General features: G+C 40.3%; 1 protein-coding gene across 3 annotated transcripts in view; it reads left to right on the forward strand.

The window, feature by feature from the left end:
• The window catches only part of NBEAL1 (neurobeachin like 1), a 287965-nt gene extending 275266 nt beyond the window's left edge, over window positions 1–12699 (forward strand). For 2 of the 3 annotated variants that reach the window (XM_069733637.1, XM_069733636.1), the window contains 4 exons: window positions 1801–1962; window positions 7225–7373; window positions 7953–8088; window positions 11024–12699. In XM_069733637.1, coding sequence (XP_069589738.1) covers window positions 1801–1962; window positions 7225–7373; window positions 7953–8088; window positions 11024–11122 — 546 coding nt within the window. In that variant the 3' untranslated portion in view covers window positions 11123–12699. The remainder of the gene's footprint in view (window positions 1–1800; window positions 1963–7224; window positions 7374–7952; window positions 8089–11023) is intronic. The other variant, XM_069733638.1, reaches the window with a different exon arrangement.
• Window positions 12700–19469: the final 6770 nt, after the last annotated feature.

Raw genomic sequence — 19469 nt, forward strand, 5'->3', positions numbered from 1 at the left:
GAAAACTTAATGACTCGAGTATAAGCCTAGGGTGAGAAATGCAGCAGCTACTGGTAAACTTAAAAAATAAAAATAGATGCCAATTAACCCCTTAGTGACAGAGCCAAATTTAAAAAATCTAACTAGTGTAAATTTACGTGGTAATAACTCTGGAACGCTTTGACAAGTCCCAGTGATTTTGAGACTGTGTTTTCATGACACATTATACTTTATGATAATGGTAAATTTAGATTGATATATCTTGTGTTTATTTATAAAAAATATCAGAAACTTGACAAAAATGTAAAAAAAAATTAGCAATTTTCAAACTTTGAATGATTATCCCTTTAATTCAGATAGTCATACCACAGCAAAACATTAATAAATAATATTTCCCACATGTCTGCTTTACATCAGCACCATCTGTAAAATGTTATTTTATTTTTTAACATTTTAGGAGGTTTACAAATGTAGCAGTCATTTTTCATGAAATTTACAAAATTATTTTTTTAGGGGTCTATCCAGGTTGGAAGTGACTTTAGGGGTCCTGTATATTGGTAAACCCCCAAAAGTGATACCATTTTAAAAACAACACCTCCTGACATGCTGAAAACTGCTGTCAGGTAGCTTACTAACCCTTCAGGTGCTTTTCAGGAATTAATACAAAGTGGCATGATAGGGATGAAAAAGTCTATTTTTACCATCTAAATGTCGCTGACCTTTTAACAGGTCAGTGTAGCCGGCAGAATCTACGGTCGCTCTTTGCTCGTGAATTCCAATGACAAACATCAGGACCACACAATCATGATCTCAGGGTGCCGATGGGGATAAAGAAGGAGAAGCCACACTCTTTTAAACATTTATATGATATAGTCATTGACAGCATCATCTAAGGGGTTAAACAGATATGGACTGTGACAACACTGATCGTGGCTAATGCAACAAATTCTCAGCTATAGTGCACAGCCAACAGCTGCTGGACTGTCTCCTGTATGGGGATGCTAGTCTCTGATATCTTTGGTCAGTAAAAAGACGTATTGGCCGTCATTAAAGGGTTAAAGTAAAATTAATTGAGACATCAGTAGGATAATTGTTTTTGAATATCCATGTTGAATCAGGAGCCCCATATAATGCTCCATACAAAATACACCCCATATAATGCTCCATAAAGTTTGATGGGCCCCATAAGATGCTCCATACAAAAATATGCCCCATATAATGCTGCACAAAGGTTGATTATGGCCCCATAAGATGCTCCATAGAAACATTTGCCCCATATAATACTGCTGCGATTTAATTAAAAAAAAAATGACATACTTACCTCTTGTCCTGAGCAGGTGGGGACACCGGCACTTGTGAATAACGCAATGCTCACCCTCCCCGTCATACTCACCCTCCTGGCACGGTCTGCACGTCCCTGCTTCTCTGATGCGATGGTCTCTCTCACGCCGGCAGCTTGTTCCGGTGTTCAGCGGTTACTGGTAAAGTTATAAATATGCGCTCCACCCCTATGATAGTGGAGTCGCGTCCATATTCATTACTTTAATGAGCGGTACCACGTGACCGCTGAACACAGGAAGAACTGCTGGCGCCCAGAGACCATTGGAGAAGCAGGGACCGCGCCGGGAGCAGGTGAGTATGATGTAACAGAGAGATGGATCGGGGGGAGAGGGGAGACAGACCGGTGGGGGTGACTCGAGTATAAGCCGAGAGGGGCACTTTCAGCCTAACAAAATGGGCTGAAAATCTCGACTTATACTCGAGTATATATGGTATATGGTGTAAAGTAGATTTTGCTATTGATGATTGTTCATGTTGTAGGATGGGACAGTCATTATTCACACAATCCGAAGAGGCCAATACATGAGGACACTGAAGCCACCGACTGACAGCTCGCTCGTCATGACTATTCCTAACTTAGCAGTCTCCTGGGATGGACATATTGTCATTCACAGCAGCCTGGAAGGGAAAGGGACGTTAAAGGTGATTCTGTCAGGATGATTATGTAGTTAATAGTTGTATTGGTTTCCTCTTTATTTTGACAGTTTTGGGTGTTTTTTGTCTGCTTTTATGTTTAAAGGGTTTATCTATAAATACCTATCTTTAAGCCAACACAACTTCTGTATTTGCTTTATTATAACATTTTCTCCCATTCTCCCCATACAGCTACTCCCTATATCTGTAATTTCTTTCTTTAATTCCTGTGACATTTGAGGGTTAAGTCTTTCCCTGAAATGAGACATCATCAGGGGCGCTGATAGTAGCAGTATGCGTGACAGCAGCGCCTCCCCCTGACATGATTCAGGGTGGGGATAGAAACTGTAGGGTGGTGCTGCTGTGGGTGTCTGGGACAGAAGAAATATGGCAGCAGCCACTAAAATTGCAGTAATTTCGCCATCACCACCCCTGAAACAGGACGTCATCAGGGGATGGTGGTGAAAAAAGCCGTGGTAAGTGACCGCAGCACTGCCCTTTGATGTCCTGTTCTGGGGGGCTGATGGAAACATTGAGACCCCCCTCAAATAAAACATCACTGGAAGTAAAGAAACAAAAAGCACTTATAGGGATTAGCTATATAGGGAGGATCTTCTAATAAAGCAAATTACCAAAGTGGCTAGGGGTTAAAGATGGCGATTTATAAAGGGCATTATTGCTATCGGACAACAATAAACCCTAAAGCATAAGTGCATCTTTTCATTCTGTTTTCAGCACCTACATTCTATGCTTATTATATTTCTTTATATAGTAGTTAAGAGCTCTGTTTTTCTGTTCCAAATCTCCAGGCATTCATCCACCATTAAAGAGGGCTTATTCCCAACTGCATAAAGGGTTATTCCAAAATAAGCACGTTATATTTGGAGTCTGACGTCTGGGACCCTCAGAAATCCCGAAATCAGGGCTTTAGATCCCAAAGAAAAGTGCTGTGCGGCCTTGATCTGAGTGGAACAGAGATGCGCCATTCATTGTCGATTGGACTGCTCAGAACAGCACTCCTGTCCATTGACCAGCAAATTATTCCCTAACTTTTTTTGGGAATAACCCTTTAAAGGGAATCTGTTAGCAGGTTTTGCTATGTAATATGCAGCATAATGTAGAGGCGAGGCTGAGAAACAGATTTCTGCACTGTGTGCTATTGTTTACATACAATGAATGTTCTATCAAAAGGATATTATCACTGCCTGGACTACAGCTCCCTTTTCCATGTGATCCAACCACACCCCCTCCTTGTTTTGCTTACTGTCCACAGACAGTGTACCCAGAAAGCTGCAGTGTAGGTGGGGTCAGTGTTCTGAGCTCTGTTACATGCTACATCCAAAACATCTGATTGTGATACAGCGTTTGAACCTGGGTCTCTCTTCCTACATTATAGCGCTCTCAGTTGAGGTAGCAAAAATATGGTGAGAGATTCCTTTTCAAGGGAATCTGTTAGTAGGATCAACCTTAATAAGCCGTCTACATGGGCATGTAGGTCATAGGAAGCTGACTATAATGATGCCCTCATATCTGCAATCTGATGTCTTATTCAAGCGAAATCCACATTTCGCTTACATGTAAATGCGCTGTTAAGATCTATGGACTGGACACAGATCTCTCTGAGAATCTGTCTCCAAAGGCTATTTTAAATAAAAGGTGACATTACCAGAGTGAGACATGTAATGACTAGTGATGAACGAGTGTACTTGTTGCTCGGGTTTTCCCGAGCACGCTCGGGTGTCCTCTGAGTATTTATGACTGCTCGGAGATTTAGTTTTCATCGCGGCAGCTGAATGATTTACAGCTAGTAGCCAGCCTAAGTACACGTGGGGGTTGCCTGGTTGCTAGGGAATCCATACATGTAATCAAGCAGGCTAGTAGCTGTAAATCATTCAGCTGTTACGATGAAAACTAAATCTCCGAGCACTTACAAGTACTCAGAGGTCACCCGAGCAACGAGTACACTAGCTCATCACTAGTAATGACTGACACACTTCTCTCATCTCACAAAGCTCTGCAGTGAGAGCAGCACTAACACAGTACAACAGAAGTGAACTTTTGTATTATTACAAACATTTGCATCAGCACTGGTCCTCTGATAGTGCTGTCAGTTCTGCTGCAGAGCTATCCCCAATTATAACCAACACAGTACAGCAGAGTTGAACCTTGTCTTTTTACAAACACCACAAGCATATTTGCAGTCCTCTTCTTATAGAGCTGTCAGATCTGTTGTACTGAACTTTACCCACACTGACTGCCTGTGAAATGGAAGGTGAAGCATTGTGAGAAGACTGCAGCTACAAATATTTTTCTTACAAGACAAACTTCACTTCTGGTGTACCGTGCTAGCTCTGATCTCATTGCAGAGCTGTGTGTGATTAGGACAAGTGTCATTCATTACATTACATGTCTCACGCTGGTAATGCCCCTTTTCATTTAAATCAGACTCTAGAGGCAGATTCTCATGAAGATCAATATCAGGCCCACAGATCTTCACTGCTCTTTTGCATGTTAGAAAAATATGGATTTCTCTGGAATAAAACATCGGATTGCAGATTTCAATGTATCATTTTATTCAGCTTCCTATGAATTGCATGACTATATAGACGGCTTAGGCCTCTTTCACACTTCCGTCGTCTGGCGGCCGTCACAATTCGTCGGCGCAACGTATCGACGGATGCGTCAAAAATAGTGTAAAACAGATGCAACGGATTCAGTTTTTCGACGTATCCGCTAGACGGTTCCGTCGAAAACTGGATCCGTCTTATCCGTTTTTTCCATCCGTTTCATCCATTTTTTTGACGGATCCGTTTTCCATACCTCCAAATGGGAGGCTCCCAACTGTGATTGGCTACTGGAAAATAATGGAAACCTATATACTGAGTGTTTTAACACCCCATCTTTCAGAGGGTTTAGAGCAAGTGGCAGAAATGGAAGGAGTTCTAGCCAATATTGTGACCATCTATGCATCTATCCATCAGACAGGTTGCTGGCAGGCTTCTTGCTTGTATGCTTCTTGCTAGCACATTGATGAATGAAGCCACATGGCAGGTTTATATCGATTTGGGGCTGTCTGGCCAATTGGCTACTAAATACAGATTTGGAGCATGCTCAGTGTAAAAAAACGGAATCCAGCGCTGGATTCCGTCATGTGATGTACCACGACGGATCCTGCGTCCATAGGCTTCCATTCTAGCCAACGACGTATGCCGCAGGATCCGTCGTGGTACGTTTTTCCGACGCAGACAAAAAAACGTTTCATTGTACGATTTTTCCAGACGACGTGTCAACAAATTCCGACTGATCCAGTGCACGAGGGACAAAACGTGTGGCCATGCGTTGCGATCCGTCGCTAATACAAGTCTGAGAAAAAACGCATCCTGCGGGCAAATTCGCAGGATTCGTTTTTTTTCACAAAACGACGCGTTATGACGGAGAATGAAAGACGGAAGTGTGAAAGAGGCCTTAGCAGGCTTGATCCAACAGATTGCCTTTAATAAACAATATGGAGTAAGATCTTGTGCCTCCCTCTAATGACAGCTGCAGACAAGCACATTGGTGATTGTAATTATAAGACCCATTTAACCCCTTTACGACCTTGGACGCCTCTCCCCTGTTTGAGGTGGGCTCCGGTGATGAGCCGGCAACTTTTCGGCACACTTCAGCAGACATGTGCCCCTAACAGCCTTGGGTGGAATAGTGATTCTCAACGACATTTAACATGATTGTGCCGGAATTGCATCACAAACCCTGCCCATTGGTGCCCGTGTGACATGACTGGGGGTCGCCAAGGGGTTGGCATGACAACCTGGGGTCTAACCGAGACCCCTGTTGTCATCGCCGAACTGATATGAGCTCCGCCCCGTGGCCGGAGCTCATAGCAGATGAGGATTTTAGCTACACATAGTAGGACTGAAGCCCTGCTATATGTAGCACAAGCCATCAGAAGATCGCAACTTCTAGTCTCCCATGGAGACTACTGAAGCAGGGGAAAAGTAAAAAATATATATATTTCTACATTTTTTTTAAAAAAATTTAACATTTAGCGAACATGGTAAAAAACAAACAAAAACTGCCATTCCACAATTGTGTTTTTTTAAGTGCGCTTTTAAATTTTTTCCCGTTGTCCAGTGCACTATATGGTAAAACCATTGGTGTCGTTAAAAAGTACAACTCGGCCTACAAAATCAAGCCATCACATGGCCATATTGATGTAACAATTAAAAGTTATGGTTCTGGGAAGAAGGGGATTAAAAAATGAAAACTAAAAAAAAACATAAGAACCCAAGGTGGTGAAGGGGTTAAAAACTAAACTTTTACTGGGTTTTTTTTCTTCATTTTTGTGTCCAGCATGGAACATTATGAAAGTTCATAATTGACCCCATTGGACTACTTCCCCTTTTTACTGTTTAAAAATATGATCAAAGTGAACCAAACCCCTCTTTCTCTCCTGGCTTTTCTAACTGCACCATCCATGCTCCCAGTGTATAGGATTGTATTATGGATTCTGTCAGCAGGGGGCATCACACGATTGGTAACAGACACCATCGCAGCACCAAGAGAGGAGGAGCGCTGGATATACAGCAGGTGGGCTCCACTCTTGCCGCTATGCTGGAGCCTCGCTGATATGGGATGCCAGTATCAGGAGATGCATTATTCTGCATTCATGTGTTTTACATTTAGCCCTGATCACATTGGAACCACAACAGGTTTTCTTCCATTTTGTGAAATAGCGACACAGAAGCGCAGAGTGGCTGCAATACTTGATTGCAGCTTTACCCTGTAGAATGTAAGCCCGCAAGGGCAGGGTCCTCACCCCTCTGTATCAGTCCGTCATTGTTAGTTTGTTTACTGTATGTGATATTTGTAACTTGTATGTAACCCCTTCTCATGTACAGCATCATGGAATCAATGGTGCTATATAAATAAATAATAATAATAATACCTCGTTTGGGATCATGCTATGCCAGCCTCTCCCATTCACTGTGCAGTGCCAGGAGCAGGAGAAAGCATGGCACCTCGGAGAAAGCACGCTGGGAGGTGCTGGAGAGACCAAATCTAGGAGAAATAGAGGGGTCTGGAGGCCACTGAAAATGAAAGCAGCCAAATCACAGAGTAAAGCAAATTACTGATTTTCATAACTTTCTATGCCGGACACAATTCTAAAAAGTATGAAAACAAGTTTGGTTCCTCTTTAGATGAACACTGATCTCCATAAGCGGGGAAATCCACATGTCGCCTGGTTATTTAGGAATGTGTCTCTGTTTGTAGAACAAGCATGCCTTACATCTCTATGGTGGGAATGGAAAATACCTGGGCTCCGAGGGCCTAAAGGAGCAAATCTTAGACATGTGCGTCAGCGGCGAACACATTGTGATTGGAAGCCGTCAGGGCCATCTTTCTATACGAGATTTGTACAGGTTAGTAATGAAAGACCATCAGTGTGTAGGTTGGGTTGCTCGAGGATCTAATTGCTGCACTTTGTGTTATGAAAAAAGTGTTTGTATCTTCATTGTAACATATTAGATATGTAAAAGAAAGGTCTTCATAATAACATGGCTTGTAATATAGGTGGGGCTGTGGGCATCTGCCCATCTCATTGTGGGGTTAACGGTATAGAAATGATCATGGCTTCAGACCAGACCCATGAATGTCTCATAACATGCTGGATATGACCCTCTGCCTTTTTATGCGGAGTGCAGTTGATCTTTCCCAGTGCCACACGACCTTCTTGTTTATAGTGGGCACTTCTCCTTATATAGGGACAGAACTACCAGCTACGATTAATACAAATGTATAACTCCCTGACCATCTTATACTCTAAGGCCCTGGCGTTCACACCGGCTCCTCATTCATTAAGAGGTGCAATGTGTGTACATGTATGCATGAGCTCTTTATAATTACTAGAAGTTAGCTGTAACTCTGGGACTGAATGGACTGGTGATGTGATATCATGTATGTAATATGACTTTATTATGTTCCATTTATATTATTTGCAGTTTGAGTTTAAGTGTTTCACCTCTCAGTATGCGAGTCCCAATTCATTGTGTCTCTGTGACAAAAGAGAACAGTCACATTGTTGTGGGGCTAGAAGATGGGAAACTCATCATTATTGGCGCTGGCAAGCCAGCAGAGGTAAGGACTAGAGGAATCATAATGTCCCAGGTTTATAATTAAGGTTGGAACCGGTCCATCAAGTTTAGCATGTAATCCTAATGTGTAGTGAGTTGTCATACAGTTACTTTTGTAATGTAGTAACAGACCACCAGGACTCCTAGAAGACTTGGCAAATAAGGCTCAACGTGGTGGAGTTTACGTCAGGTCCACTGCAGACCTACAGCGAAGTCCAAAAGTTAAGCAAGATACTCGCCTCCACTTCTGATTTCTCTGATTCTAGCTAATCTCAGCCAGTCCATCATACTTGAGGTCTGCATTGTGACCTAGTTTTTGTTAAATAATGAAATGGTGTAATTTTTCATGGCCAGCTGAGGTTGAATTTACCCACTTTTAAGACCTAAGGACCAGAATATATATATAGCATTATATGCGAGAGTGTACTTGTTTTTTTTCATATAAAGAGTGGAGAATTCACTAGTGTAATCTAATCACACTCCACATTGCTTTTCTGCTATTCTCTGCACGTCATGTTGAATACTCATATTGCTTTCAGTGAGCCCCATCCCACAATTATTTTGGTAGGGAATATGGGCAGATACCTTTATATCGATAAGAAGTATTGGTAATAAACCACTAGGATCATGTACATACCCCAGACTCTTAACCTTGGTGACATACAGTGTGTGAAATAAGTATACACTGCCAATTTTGGAAGTTTTCCCACCTACAAAGAATGGAAAGGTCTGTAATTTTTATCGTAAGTACACTTCACCTCTGAGAGACGGAATCAAAAATAAAATCCAGAAAAATTTTAAATAATTACATTGCATTTTGTTGCATGAAATTAATTAATTTGTATTTGATCACCTACCATCCAGCAGCAATTCTGGCCCTCACAGACCTGTTCGTTTATCTGTAAGGGTATGTGTCCACGTTCAGGATTTGGTCAGGATTTTTTGCATGTAAAATCTGCACCAAATCTGCACCTGAGGTCACTGGCAGGTCACCTGGGTTGTTCATGCGTTGTTTGAGCATTGTAAGGACATGCTGCGTTCTGAAAGGCGCGCCGCATGCGTCTTTTAATGCATAGTGGAGACGGGATTTCATGAAATCCCCTCCACTATGCTGTAACATCTGGATGCTGCAGCTCTACGCAGTGTCAAACATGCAGCGTTTCCTGAACGTGGAAACATACCCTAAGAAGCCCTCTACTCTGCACTCATTACCTGTATTTAATTGCACCTGTTTGAACTCGTTACCAGTATAAAAACACCTATCCACACAATCAATCACACTGCAACCTCTACGCCATGGTGAAAACCAAAAAGCAGCCTAAGGGACACCACGGACAAAATTGTAAACCTGCACAAGGCTGCGATGAGCTACAGGACGTTAGACAGGCAGCTTGGTGAGAAGGCAACAGCTGTTGGCAAAAATGGAAGAAATACAAGATGATTGTCAATCGTTGTTGGTCTGGGGCTCCATGCAAGATCTCACCTTGTGGGGTAAGCCCTGAGCTACACTGGGTGGACCTCGTCAATGATCTGAAGAGAGATGGGACCACATTCTCAAATATACTGTTGGTAACACACTACGCCATAATGAATTAAAATCCTGCAGGGCACGCTCACGCCAACACATGTCCAGGCCCAGTTGAAGTTCGCCACTGAACATCTGGATGATCCAGAGGAAGCATGGAAGATCATGTGGTCAGCTGAGACCAAAATAGAACTTTTTGGTATCCACTCACCTTGTTTGGAGGAAGAAGGATGGGTACAAACCCAAGAACACCGGCCCAACCGTGAAGCATGGAGGAGAAAATATCATACTTTGGGTGTGCTTTTCTGCAAAGGGGACAGGATGACTGAACCATATTGAAGGGAGGATGGATGTGGTCATGTATCGCAAGATTTTGGCCAACAACCTTTTTACCTCAGTAAGAGCATTGAAGCCGGTCATGGCTGGGTCTTCCAGCATCACAATGACCCAAAACACACAGCCGGGGCAACTAAGGAGTGGCTCCGTAAGATGCATTTCAAGGTCCTGGAGTGGCCAACCCTGAACCTGATAGAAAATCTTAGGAGGGAGATGAAGCTCAATGTTGCCCAGCGACAGCCCCGAAACCTGAAAGATCTGGAAGAGATCTGTATGGAGGAGTGGGCCAAAATCCCTGCTGCAGTGTGAGCAAACTTGGTCAAGAACTACAGGAAACTTCTGACTTTTGTAATTGAAAAAAAGGTTTTGGTACCAAATATTAAGTTCTGTTTTTCTATTGTATCAAATACTTATTTCATGCAATAAACTGCTATTTAATTATGTCAAAATCATGCAATGTGATTTTTTTTTTTTTTTTTTTTTTAGATTGTTTCTCACAGTTGAAGTGTACCTAGGATAAAAATTACAGACCTTTTCTATTCTTTGTAGGTGGGAAAATGTGCAAAATTGTCAGTGCATCAAATACTTATTTTCCCCACTATAAGGCTGCCGTCACACTAGCAGTATTTGGTCAGCATTTTACATCAGTATTTGTAGCCAAAAGCAGGAGTGGGTGATAAATGCAGAAGTGGTGCATATGTTTCTATTATACTTTTCCTATATTTGTTCCACTCCTGGTTTTGGCTTACAAATACTGAGGTATAATACTGACCAAATACTGCTGGTGTGACGGCAGCCTAATACAGCGGACTTCTAAGTGCCTTGGCTCACATGCCATTCACCACATTACAGCAGCAAATCATGTGACAAACAGTAAATATATAAATAAAATAGATTTTGGATCGGCGTGTTTTTAGCTATACAGCTGGAATATTAATTGCAGGGTGTTAGTCTTACTGACAGATTTTCTTGAATGCTTCACATTTGCTTCTTTACCAATTATGATAAATTATTCTATATCATGTTGACTGTCTGGACTTTTTCCGTTGTCATTGACCGGTGGATTTTCTTTTGCTAGGCAAAGTCAGGACAAATTTCTAGGAGGCTTTTTGGAACAAGTAGAAGGCTCAGCCAAATCTCATCTGGAGAGACTGAATACAACACACAATCTTCCTAACTGAAGAACATTGCTATTTGAGAGACTGTTCAGAAAGAGAAGCACATGGTGTAAAGCCGGGTCAGCAGGTTACAAGAATGGCTGTCCATGCAGGCTACACACAACCGGTGTGGCGGATCGGAGAAGATATACTGTACACACAAGTGCATTTTTCTTTCCTTCTATTGCTGCTGAAATGTTCTGCCGCTAGGTGTTGGCTCCCATCTAGCTGCAGAACAGTTATTTATGTGTAAATTCTAGATATTGCCCTTTTGATCTACTCCCCCACCACCTTTTGATTGCACTATTTTATGGAGGGAGGGTTTCAAAATCTTTTATTTTTATTTTTTACATTTGCAATTAATCAGCATTTGTATCATACTGGGGCTTTCTAGCTACTGGGGAATATCACTACATTCCTCTTGGTAAAGTAATCGACTGTAAACTTTAAAGACTTTTTCACTGTGTGGTTTATGCATGGTGAGAGATTTATCAAGCAGAGTTTTAGCCTTATGTAACTGGATAGTAAACTGACAAATAAGCCTTTTATATCACATGCAGCTAATCTGTTTATAGAGGATGTTAGTCATGGTGTGTCGATTATGGAGTTGTCCCCTTTGGATTAATGACCCTATATAACTTTTAGTTTCATTCCAGTATTGTAGTAATAATTTACATTTCTGTCCATTAAGTAATTACATTATTCTGCCTAGCAACAACCTTTTCTGCTTAAAAAAAATCCACGTGCATCTGGTACTGCTCGAGAATAGATAATAGTAACACATCTGTATTATGGCACATGCACAAGACACAATGGAGAATCTAACATACCCCTTTTCTTAAGAAGAATTTCCTAAAAAGAAAAAGACTACAGGATGTCCTGCTGCATTCTCTGGGAAAATAGCAAGTCTTTAATTTTCTTTGCAAATGATACATTACTCAGTTTCCATTAAAATATGTGGACTCTTCATGTATTGTAAGGACATCATAAAGCAAGAAATGCTGTTTTAGCCTCTGTCCACTCAATCCATTTATTCCTGGCATACAGAAATATAATTCTGGTCACCCAAACCTTTTACTAAAGTTTATTAACTTCATGGCAAATGTATGACTCATAGGGATTGTCTGGTGAAGAAATGGATAGGTATTAAGTCATAGATTGCAGTGGTCTGGGTGCTGAGACCCGCACTCATCAGAGTGATAGCATGTATTTCTTGTGCACGTGGACGTCCAGCCCAAGTATTGCGTTGTGATCCTCGTCCGAGTTATACCGCCGGCTGACTCTTCCCTTAGATTGGAACGGCATTGTACATTGTCGACCACCGCTACATTCATTCTCTATGGGGCTGTTGGAAAAAGCGGAGCACGGAACTGTAGTCTCATAAGGAATTCTAAGAGACGAATGGCACCAGGACTCAACATGGGGGCCCTGAATCAAATACACCTCTTTAGACCTTTAGACCCATAACGTGCGGTATCCATGCAGTACTGGAGCGTGGTGCTCAGCATAAAAAGCCATAACAGCACAGTAAAACTTTGCACAAGAAAGAGGAAGAATGCGGCACTCACCCAGGTTGCGAAGTGAATATCTTTAATCTGTCTTTAATCCATATACAGACTTTTCATAAAAGACAAGTGGAGACGACGAGGGTGCGGGGAGAATGAGCTGGACGATGGCCATTTCGCACAATTAGTGCTTCCACGGGTCCATCATGTGAGCTAAAACCTAAGTCACTTCCTTATAAAGGGAACAGACTTAATCTCAATTACTAACACGATTGTTACATTTAGCAAAAAACACAAATTACAATACAAGTTAGCAAATTAAATCACTTAAGATAACTGCATATTTCGAGAACACTATAAAAATATTGCCATATCTAATTTATCATTTAGACCAATCGGTCCTTGGGCACCGGCTTTTATTATCCATTTTGCTTCCTCTCTCAGGAGCAGCTTATCGTGATTGCCTCCCTGGGGAGGAAATTTAACAGTTTCAAGGCCGACAAAACGCATCAGTTCAGAGTTTCCCTTATGCTTCTCATGCATATGCTTTATCAAACGCACGGACCCTTTACCTGACGCTATCGAAGTATAGTATTCGTGAAATCTTGTTACAAGGGGTCGGATCGTTTTACCGATGTAAAAATAATTGCAAGGGCACAAAATAACAAATTACAAATCTGGTTTTGCATGAAATAAAATCCCGAATTCTGTGGCTAATACCTCCTATTCTTATGGGATGATCCGTATAATGGAGATGGCAAAATCTACAATGGCCACATTTGAAATTTCCTACTGGCAAATTTTTTTTAGCCAATTATTGCGGGCAGGGAGAAGTCGGTTATGGACTAATAAATCTCCTAAATTTTTTGTACCTTTGTAGGCAAACTGGGGATTTAAGGTGGTGATTTTTGCTAAATCTCTATCGCTTTGCAGAATGTGCCAATTTTTTCTAATTGTCGCATATATCTGCTTGTCCATTGCACTATGAGTAAAGCTAAATGTGAATTTTTTGAGATTTTTTCTTTGATACCTGATGTTTTCGTTTATTTTTTATAAGAAGTTCCTTCTGCGACAATCTATCTGCTCGATTTTATGCTTCTTCTAATATTGCGGCCGGATATCCCCTCTTAATAAAACAAGTTTTTAGATCTGCAACTTGTTCCCTATAAATGTCATCATTATTGTTAATTTTCCTAAGCCTGAACATATGGCTATAAGGAATACTATTTTTTGTGTGGGATGGATGAGCACTGTTATAATGCAATAAGTTGTTTGTAGCCGAAGGTTTCCTAAAAACCTTTGTGTTCATTTGGCTATTATGAATTTCAATTTTCACATCTAAAAATTCTAAAGAATTTTTTCCAAAACAAGAAATAAACTGCATGTTCTCAACATTGGTCTCATTCAGACTGGTTACAAAAAGATCAAAGTCTTGCTTTGTGCCATCCCAAATGATGAAAATATCATCTGCAAACCGCAAATAAGTCCGTATGAATTTTAAATATGGATTATGTATGGAAGTGATATTTTTCTTCAAAAGCGGCTAAAAAAAATTTGCAAAAACGCACGCAACTGGAGTGCCCATCGCGGTACCTGTTTTTTGCAGGTACCACTTGTCGATAAATTTGAAGGCATTATGGGATAGCACAAAGTCAAGACTTTCAGGAACAAAAGAAATAAACCCTGGCTCTTTACCTGTATTTTTTAGATTTTAGGGATACTATACCAATGAGGGAAGTTGGGAAAATCTGGCAAAAGTTTTTCTGCTCTTCCCTTTCTCAGGATTCCAATTTTTTAATAAAGTTCTAAGTTTTTCCTTATATCTCCCTGTTGGATTATGTTCAAGGGGTAAATAGGTTTCCCGATCATTTAATTGTGACAATGCCTCACTGATATAGTAACCCCTATCCAGAATGACAAGATTGCCTCCTTTGTCTGCTTTTCTTATAATAACATCATGCCATGTCTGCATTTCCCGCAGTGCCCTTAATTCCCCTGACGCCAGATTTTTACCAAACCTGGGATAGATTAAAGCTTCAATGTCTTTCAACACTACATTTTGGAACGCCTCAATCACATTTCCTGGGGACAGGGGAGGTATAAAGTTTGATTGAACACCCCCTTGGAAAGGTTCAATTTCTAAAGGTGCACTGTTCTCATGAATGCCCATGTCTATGTTTTCATTAAGACTCCGCAATAAAAATACATCTTCAATATCTTTTTCATCTGATGGTGGATAAGCTATAAAACCTAAACTCCCGATTGATGCTGGGGTATCCATTGTTACAGCAGGACGTTTCATATTTTTATTATCCGCATTAACAAAAAATTTATGTAGATGCAATTTTCTCCATACTTTTGAAAAAATCTATTTTGAATTCTGTTAGATTGAAATCTTCTGGTATACAAAAATTAAGGCCTTTTGATAAAACTTTTCTTTGATCCGTTGTTAGTTCTTTATTTGACAAATTTATGATCTGAAACTCATTGTCAGGAATCTTTATCTCCTCCAGGAAACTTGCTTTCTCTTGGTCTAAATGACAAATTAGATATGGCAATATTTTTATAGTGTTCTCGAAATATGCAGTTATCTTAAGGGATTTAATTTGCTAACTTGTATTGTAATTTGTGTTTTTTGCTAAATGTAACAATCGTGTTAGTAATTGAGATTAAGTCTGTTCCCTTCATAAGGAAGTGACTTGGGTTTTAGCTCACATGGACCAGTGGAAGCACTAATTGTGCGAAACGGCCGTCGTCCGGCTCACTCTCCCCGCATGAAAAGTCTGTACATGGATTAAAGACAGATTAAAGATATTCACTTCGCAACCTGGGTGAGTGCCGCATTCTTCCCCTTTCTTGTGCAAAGTCTCATAAGGAATGATTACAGTTATTGTCGGACATGTCCCCTATTGCTCCATACGAACAGAGATCAACATGCACCATTTTGCCAACTGTTTAGGGTCCCAGCGGTCACACCCCCACAATATACAAGTCATTGCTTCTATGGATATGTGATAACTTCTCTTAAGCCTTTAATAGGAGTTTTTGCGAAACTGCACTAACCCATAAGTTTCTATGTCTGTAGTCTAGCCTTGGCCTTAAAATGGATCATGCAGTCTGGCCATGAAGAAATATGAGTTATGCTGTTTTACATGTAGCATTGGACAAATTCCACTATGTTATATGGTGTAAAACACTATTGTCAATTCTTACAATCAACATCCGGTGTACTGAGAAGCTAAATTTACGCTTCGTTGATTTGTTACAGAAGGTTGGTTCCATATTTATGAATAGTGTTATCTCCGCAGCAGATACATAGATTTTTGAAAATCTCATTTTAATTATTAGGACTGATTTCTACGTGTAAACTTACCTAGTTTATTACTGCTAATTATTGTTTACTGGTTATTTATTTGCTGCATTATTCTGTAATTATTCCAATAATCCACATGCATTCTTTAATTTGGCTTTCGTTTCACAGGCAGACTCTAGCTCTTTTCAGCCCACAAATTTTACTTCCCTTAATGACCAAACTTGACGAAAAATTAAAAACTACATTATTTATATATTTTTTAATACAGTTGCAGTAACTTATAAACAGATTGAAAGACTATAACTGTATATATAATTTAATAAACATATCCAAAAAACATTTTGCTTCAAAAATAAAAATGAAGTGAACAGTGTCTGCCATTGCATGGAACCATAAAAGCTCCACAAACTAATATTCTCTGTATCCATTTCTTTTCTTTCTTTTTTTATTTTTATATAGCGCTAACATATTCCGCAGCGCTTTAAAGGTTGCACACATTATCGTCGCTGTCTCTGTTGGGGCTCACAATCTAAATTCCCTATCAGTATGTCTTTGGAATGTGGGAGGAAACCGGAGAACCTGGAGGAAACCCACGCAAACACGGAGAGAACATACAAACTCTTTGCAGATGTTGTCCTTAGTGGGGTTTGCGCTGCAAGGCTGCTGTGCTATCCACTGCGCCACCGTGCTGCCCTGTCCATTTGCATTTCCTTCAGTGTTATTATGCTTTAATTTGTTTAGAATCTCTGTGAGAGAGAATTTTATTGAGGTACAAATGTTATTTGACCCAATTGATGTCAGTGGCTTCAGCAGGTCTGTGTTTCTGGAGAATCATGTAACATTGATCTATAATTGGACATTCACTTGTGAATTTGCTGCATGTATGAGTATTCCTTGTTTCTATGACTTTAGTGGAGCCGTTTCTTATACTTTCTTATGTAACTTATTGAAAGGCCATAAAATACAGACTGTACTGCTGAGCACATATTTAAAACTGTAAATAATGAGCTTTCTTTGTGCATTTTTGGCTTGTTTCGGTGACCATCACATACAAGATCCTATTGGATGAATGGGACAGTTGCACACGTCTGCAAGGATTCGGCCACATACAAATATATCCTAGGATCATGTTTTTCAGTTTCTTTTATCATGTAGGGTTTTATATAATGTGTTGATTAATTTGCTGCTGTAATGATTACTAGTCGAAAAATGTTTTATTTAATGAGAGGTTACGTACAAGGTCTCAACAACACTAAACACGTCAATCATGGGATATATAACGTCCTTGTCCACCAAATATTTTACTCATTGTGTCGTTTGTCTTATGAGATTAGTCTACTGAGATTTCTTAAAATATTATGAATACTACAATGGCTAATTTTATAAATATTAAACTGCAATCTTTTAGACATTTATTAAGTTTATGGGTCTATTTCTTACTTGTAATGTTATTTTTATTCATAGAACGGTTATATGGCATCCACCATTCATGGAATTAAAACATTAATTCATGTCTTCCAGGGACTCTTCCCCCACTTTCCATGTATTTATAGGCTTGGCCTACTATAGGGGTCCGGTCCGGCAGCCGTATTTGCTGTCAGTGTGCAGGTTTATTATTGTTTGTGCAAAACTTATTTGTTGTGTTTCTCTTTTGAGCTGAATCTGTCACTTTCCTTTTTTTGGTGCCTACTTTACCAGCCACAGTGTGGAGCCAGATCATAGGCCTTAATTTCTGGTTTTTAACCAATGACCTACAACTGTATGTGATTTTACTTTAGGAGCAAGTGGTATTTGTGACTGGAGTAAAGGAAACCTGAACTTGTAAGCCTTTAAATTTATAAAATAAACTCTAATATTCCAGCTTTTCTTTACTTTTCGTAAATATTTCTCAGGATTTTGGGCAGACAAGTCTTTTTGATGTTTTTACATCTGCCTTTCTGAATAATACATTTTATTACTACGTTTTTGTGCAATATTTTTTATGTTGTAATACCGCAAGTTGTCTTCAATAAAATGACTTTTTATTACCTGAAATTCACAAGTGGGTGGCAGAATACTGACCATGTGCAAAAATCAATGAACTACATATGATAATGGAGCTGAAAGGATGGTGTGTGTATATTGGCTCTATTTTATGTACAGGGTGGCTGTGGATGTTTTTAAAATGTTTTTTGCACTTTTTTTTAGATACTTCAGATTTGTAAACTGTAACAATTTAATATTTTGTACAGAATATATTTGAACTATTGTAAATACAGTAACTTGGGAGCAGAACAAATAAAACTTTCAATAATGCTTGCAATTTGTGTGATGTTGTTTTTAATACCTTTCTTGTACTATTGAAGCAGTTTTCTTAGAATCAACATAAAAACTTGCTTGAAATAGAAAAAAAGACCCTAACTGATATTAATGAAAACTTCTGCCCCCCAACTCCAATGAAAATGCTACAAATACTGTACTGCCACGTTCAGAGTGAATGAATTGTCTAAAGGCTCTAGCACTGGATTACACACTAGAGCTAGTGACCGTTTGGTCATGGGACCACTAGACTTTGTGTTGCCTCTATTGACACATCAAAACTGTATTTTTTTAATAATAAAATTGGGGACACAGCACCATGAGTATAGGTCCTGCTACGAGGAGGCTGGCATTGCGTGGATAAAAAGTGTTGGGTTAGTCTTGGTGTGGGCTATATCCTCTCCTCATTCACTAGACATTCAGGTTTAGCCTAGTGTCTTAAGAAGGCAGACATTCAGTATCAGATCTGCTGCATTTCTTACTTGTAAAGGGAATCTGTCACCTACTTTTTTTTATATATAAGCTTTGGCCACCACCATCAGGGGCTTATCTACAACATTCTGTAATGCTGTAGATAAGCCCCCGATGTAACCTGAAAGATAAGAAAAACAAGTCAGATTATACTCACCCAGGGGCGGTCCGGTCCGGCGCCTCCCATCTTCATACGATGACGTCTTCTTCCTTGCTTCTGTCGCAGCTCCTGTGCAGGTGTACTTAATCTGCCCTATTGAGGGCAGCGTAACGTACTGCAGTGCGCAGGCGCTGGGCTTCTCGGACCTTTCCGGGCACCTGCGCACTGCTGTACTTTGCTCTGCCCTCAACAGGGCAGATAAAGTACTTCTGCGCAGGACACGCGACAGAAGCAAGGAAGAGAATGTCATCGCATGAAGATGGAAGGCGCCAGACCCGAGCCTGCGACGCCCATCGGATCGTCCCCTTCCCCCCCAGTTGAGTATAACCTAACTTGTTTTTCTTATCTTTCAGGTTACATCGGGGGCTTATCTACAGCATTACAGAATGCTGTAGATAAGCCCCTGATGGCAGTGGCCGAAGATTATATACGAAGAAGTAGGTAACAGATTCCCTTTAAGTGGCATTGATATCTTCAATGTTTTCTCTGTCCCAGGAGACTACAGCACGTATTCAACACTAACCGTATTACCTACTCGTAGTACCCCAATGGGAGTGCCAACTTTCATTGGTCACTTATGCCCTAGGCTGCTTCCACAATGGAGTGTTGGTGTTCCCACT

The sequence above is a fragment of the Ranitomeya imitator genome, chromosome 7, assembly GCF_032444005.1.
Source record: "Ranitomeya imitator isolate aRanImi1 chromosome 7, aRanImi1.pri, whole genome shotgun sequence".
Classification (NCBI taxonomy): domain Eukaryota; kingdom Metazoa; phylum Chordata; class Amphibia; order Anura; family Dendrobatidae; genus Ranitomeya; species Ranitomeya imitator.